This window comes from Amborella trichopoda, chromosome 10, assembly GCF_054954075.1.
Source record: "Amborella trichopoda isolate Santa Cruz 75 chromosome 10, AtrichopodaSantaCruz75HAP2 v2.0, whole genome shotgun sequence".
Taxonomy (NCBI): Eukaryota; Viridiplantae; Streptophyta; class Magnoliopsida; order Amborellales; family Amborellaceae; genus Amborella; species Amborella trichopoda.
The window spans coordinates 37,939,791-37,944,227 of NC_142345.1; the positions used below are offsets into that span (position 1 = coordinate 37,939,791).

At 38.7% G+C, this 4,437-nt stretch overlaps 1 protein-coding gene across 1 annotated transcript; it reads right to left on the minus strand.

The window, feature by feature from the left end:
• Positions 1-379: 379 nt before the first annotated feature.
• On the minus strand, positions 380-2,977 carry LOC18427540 (putative inactive receptor kinase At2g26730). The gene is made up of 2 exons (XM_088850193.1): positions 1,566-2,977; positions 380-1,094 (listed from the first exon to the last, which is right to left on the minus strand). Exons 1-2 carry the CDS (start codon positions 2,879-2,881, stop codon positions 506-508), a joined length of 1,905 nt encoding a protein of 634 aa, XP_088706319.1. The 5' UTR covers positions 2,882-2,977; the 3' UTR covers positions 380-505.
• Positions 2,978-4,437: the final 1,460 nt, after the last annotated feature.

Sequence of the window (4,437 nt, forward strand, 5' to 3'; positions counted from 1 at the left end):
GGGCAAAACTGGTTTAAAAAAGGGCTAGCGGTGGCTGGTCTCTGTGTAAATTTGGGCAAAATATAGATCAAACTTCAATATTGAGGGAGAAATCCGGCTGTACTTAATTTTGCCAAAAAAAACCTGAAACATATGCATGAAAGAGAGTATAGGTGGAAATAAGGGAGAGTATACTTCTTTAATATGTTAGATGAAGTAATTATATTATTCTAGGTCATCTCTCGAGTCCTGAGTAGGTTGTTGTAGTAAGGGGATTGGAAGGAAAAATTGCAAAGAATTAATGTAATTTCATTAGATCAAAACAAATAACAACTAATATCAGATAAAATGTTTCAAAAAAAAAAATATAATAAAAATTTCAATTGAAATAGATCAAATGGAAAAATGTAAGTGGGTGGTGGCTATATTTCAGGATAAACATGTGATTGTTGCTGAAAATAAGCAAACAAGGAAAGTTATATTTTATACTGAGATAGAAAAAGAAAAGTTGTAATAGAAGATATGCCTATTCCAGGCTATCACCTTCTGATGTTGTAGATTTATCCTCATCCTCCTTAATGTTGTTGATCATGGCTGAAACTTGAGCCATTTGGGGCCTGCAGTCCGGTGAAATACTAACACATTGCACAGCAACTTGTAGCAATGCCACCATTCTTTGTTCACTCGCACCCTCATCCATTAAGGCCTTGTCGAAAACCTCTGCCGTCCATTCTTCACTAACCACTGAGTGAACCCACTTGGCCAAATCAAAACCATTGTTTTGCACAAGCTTCCCCGTAAGAACCTCTAGAAGAAGGACCCCAAAACTGTACACATCTGCCTCGAGAGTGAATTTAGAGAGGCCTTTTCCAGATTCTGGCGCAATATAGCCGGAACTGTGTCCACTTGTTTCTTGATTGTCAGTATCTATGAAATTGACACCATATTCAGTTATGCATGGATCCATGTTCTGGTTGAATAATATGTTGGAGGATTTGAGATTTCCATGGGCAACTCTCTCTTCGGAGAGCTTGTCGTGCATGTATGCCAGACCCTGAGCAATGCTAGCCGCGACGGTGAGGCGAGGGGTCCATCCAAAAATTCTTCCTTGCTGTCTACCTGGAATTTGAGGAAATAGGGTATATGAAATCTCCTCTCTGCAAGTTTAACGAAATTTACAAAGAAATATGAAGGAACTAAAGTCTGAATTTCAAAAATAATAAAAGGGCTACAAGCAAATCATGAGTTTTGTATTATATTATATCGGTTTTGTTCATTTGAAATTCAAAATCAGCATGGTAAGAAAACCATCAAAATCAGCATGGTAAGACCATGGATTTCTAACTATTTTGATTTCATTCAATTTGTGCAAGCCTTAAGACATATTCCTTTCAGTAGTTCAAGAGAAATATAGAAGAATTCAGCTGGAATTCGGCGACCCTAGTGAAATCAACGTGAATTTTGAACCATTGATAACCAAAAATCCAATTTGGACATACAAAAATTGAGCCCAAATCCTAATTTCATGTTCCATGAAATTCAAAGTAAAAAAAATGAAAAATGAGGAAGAAAAACTGAAATTGCACCTACCATGGAGGATGTCAAAGAGGCTACCATTCTGTAGAAACTCATAAACCACAAGCTTCTCTTGCTTAGAGCAATAAAAGGCTGAGGCATTCAAAACATTGGGATGCTTCACTTTATCTATCCTTGCCATCCTCCTCTTAAACTCCTCACAAGAGAGAGCAGAATCCTTGATCCTCTTCACTGCCAAATAGGAACCATCCCCCATCGTCACCTTATAAAGGCTCCCATGTCTACCCTTGCCAAGCAATTCAGCTGGAGCCCTGAGCAAATCCTCAAAGCGCAAGGTCTGCAACTTTTGGGCCTCGAGCACAAACAATGAAGAAGAAAGAGTAGCCACATTCTCGTTCGACAGGGAGGAGATCGAGTATTCAGATCGATTCGCAGGAGTTTTACTGCTGGTTTTCGATTTACTTTCACTCGTTATTGCCCCTTTCTTCCCTTCTATATCTTCAATCTCACCATTGGCAGTCTTCTTCCTGCCTCGCAATATCCAGAAAACAATAAAGAAGGCAATAAAAATTCCTAGAATGAGGTAGCCAGAGAACATCACCAGCTTCTCGGCCTCAGAAGAGGATTTGCTATTTGTCTTTTTTTTCGGAGAAGGGCTGTCACAGGCTTTCGGGAGTGGCTTCCCACACAAATTAGGGTTTCCAGCAAAACTACTCGCATCTAAGACATCAGCACTTTCCGGTATCGCTCCGGTAAAATTATTGTTTGAAACATTAAATTCCCCAAAATTTGAGAAATGGAATTCGGGCAACTCTCCAGTTAGCTGGTTGTTTTCTGCCAGGAATGAAGCTAATCCTGAAATCTTAGAAAAATCCGGTAGGTTTCCAGTGAGGTCATTGTTAGATAAATACAGCTTCTTCATGTTATTCATTTCGGCTAGGGAGGCCGGAAGGGCCCCAGAAAATAAATTCTGGTTAAGGTATAAGTGTGTCATCTTGGTGCAATTAGAGATTTCTGCAGGAATTGCACTACTAATGCTATTATTTTGTACACTTAGGACTTTGAGGGACTGTGCCTTACAGAGTGAAGCGGCATCAAGTTTTCCAGATAAATTCATGCCTTCGAGGAGAACACTCTTGATAGTAAGTGTACCAGGGTAGCAAGTGATGCCTTGCCAACCGCCGGCGCAGGGGTCGGAGGAGGCAGACCAGTTGAGGGGTGGGGTGGAGTTGGGTCCTGATAGGTTGGTGAGAAAGGTTATGAGTGCAACCTTCACATCTTCCTCTTCTTGTGTGCTCCTCTGAATGAGGAGCATAATGATGATCAGTATGGACCACCAAAAGGTGGAGCTTCTTCTAGCTTTCATGGCTTGATCTGAAGATCACCAAAACACAGTTATGGGGCTCTAAATCCACTTAGTATTTGAAACCTATGCCTTTTGGTGACTGCAACTCAAAAAACTGTTGGTTTTTGGTTGTGGGGCAAGGTATTATGAATGGGTGGTTGTTGCCAGTCGTGTCAAATCATACGTGGGAAGCCGGACCACACCCATTCCTTATGAACCATTTGGTTTGTTATATGGTCCACATGATGTGCCTTTTCTTGTAATGGACCGTTTGGATGCCTTAGTAAATGCCTTAGGATAATCCCAACCTTCCATTTATTACTCACTGATATGATTTTACACCATGATCAAGGCTATGTGAATTTTTTTTGTGTAAGTAAGGCTATGTTGAAAAAATTTGGAAACAAAAGGAAGAGTACAAATTTTGGGATGGTTTTTATGTGTGTATTGGTGCCAATTGGCTCGGTTTTATCCAAGAAGGTTTCTAGTTTTTTAAATGAGAATTTTGTAGCTTTCTAACTTGTTCGATTGAAAAGGACGTTGCCGTCCGTGGGGGTCCTCAAGGAAACAAAGAGACTTAGCAATGAAAGAAAAAAAAACTTAAATTTGATGCTTTAACAAAATGAATATGCCTATATACCTTTCTATAGACCACCAAATAATTCCTTTTCACTTTTTGTTTGGAATATATTCATTAAATAGTTAAACCATCTTACAAAATTAAGCTATCAAGTCATCATATTTGACATTGAGAGTGTTGTCATTTAAGGTTGGAAAAAAATTATATAAGGTGTGAACATTATAATGTAGAAGTATGGTGTACCTCAAAAATCCACCTGAAAAGTTTTATTTCAATTTCCAAAAGCCCTACAATTTATCATCTCTATGTTGAGATATATACATATGGAAAAAAAAAATTCAAGTCTTAGAAATAGTGCATCTTGCAACACATTATTTAGACCATCTATTTTTAAAATTTTGAAGTATTTTATATATATGCTCAATATATATTATTTTTGAAGCTTTAAATTATGATATATCATAATTAAGAGTGTTAACATATATTTTTAGTCCATCCGGCACCAAAACTGGAACTTCGTGCAAGATATAGAGGTGCGACTAACTTTGACTTTTTAAGATTAGCCCAAACCTTATTTCTTTATCTTTTTGTTTTGTTTTGTTTTTCTTTTAATTTTTTTTAGTTTGGGCAACCTAGTCCTGATAGAGCCAGGGCCAGGTCAGTCCTATGCCAAAGCCTCTTTGGCCCAATCTAGCCTAGCGGGGCCACCAGGCCAGGCTTAGGCTGGCCTTCAGGGAATAGGGCTAGGGCTAAGGCTCAAGGCCAGGCCCGTCCCCTTGTCAGCCTTAATTTTATGGAGAGAGGAGGCTCCCCAATGAAATGAAATAATTTGACCATTCTAATTATTTTGTAAAATAGTATAACCATTTAACGGTTCCCTTTAGTTGGGGGTGTTGGACTGCAACCTTTGACGTTAGTTATATTATGGCTGTAATGCCACAAAAGATTGTTCAACAGCCGGAACACCACCAATTGCATCGATTTATTGGTTCATTAA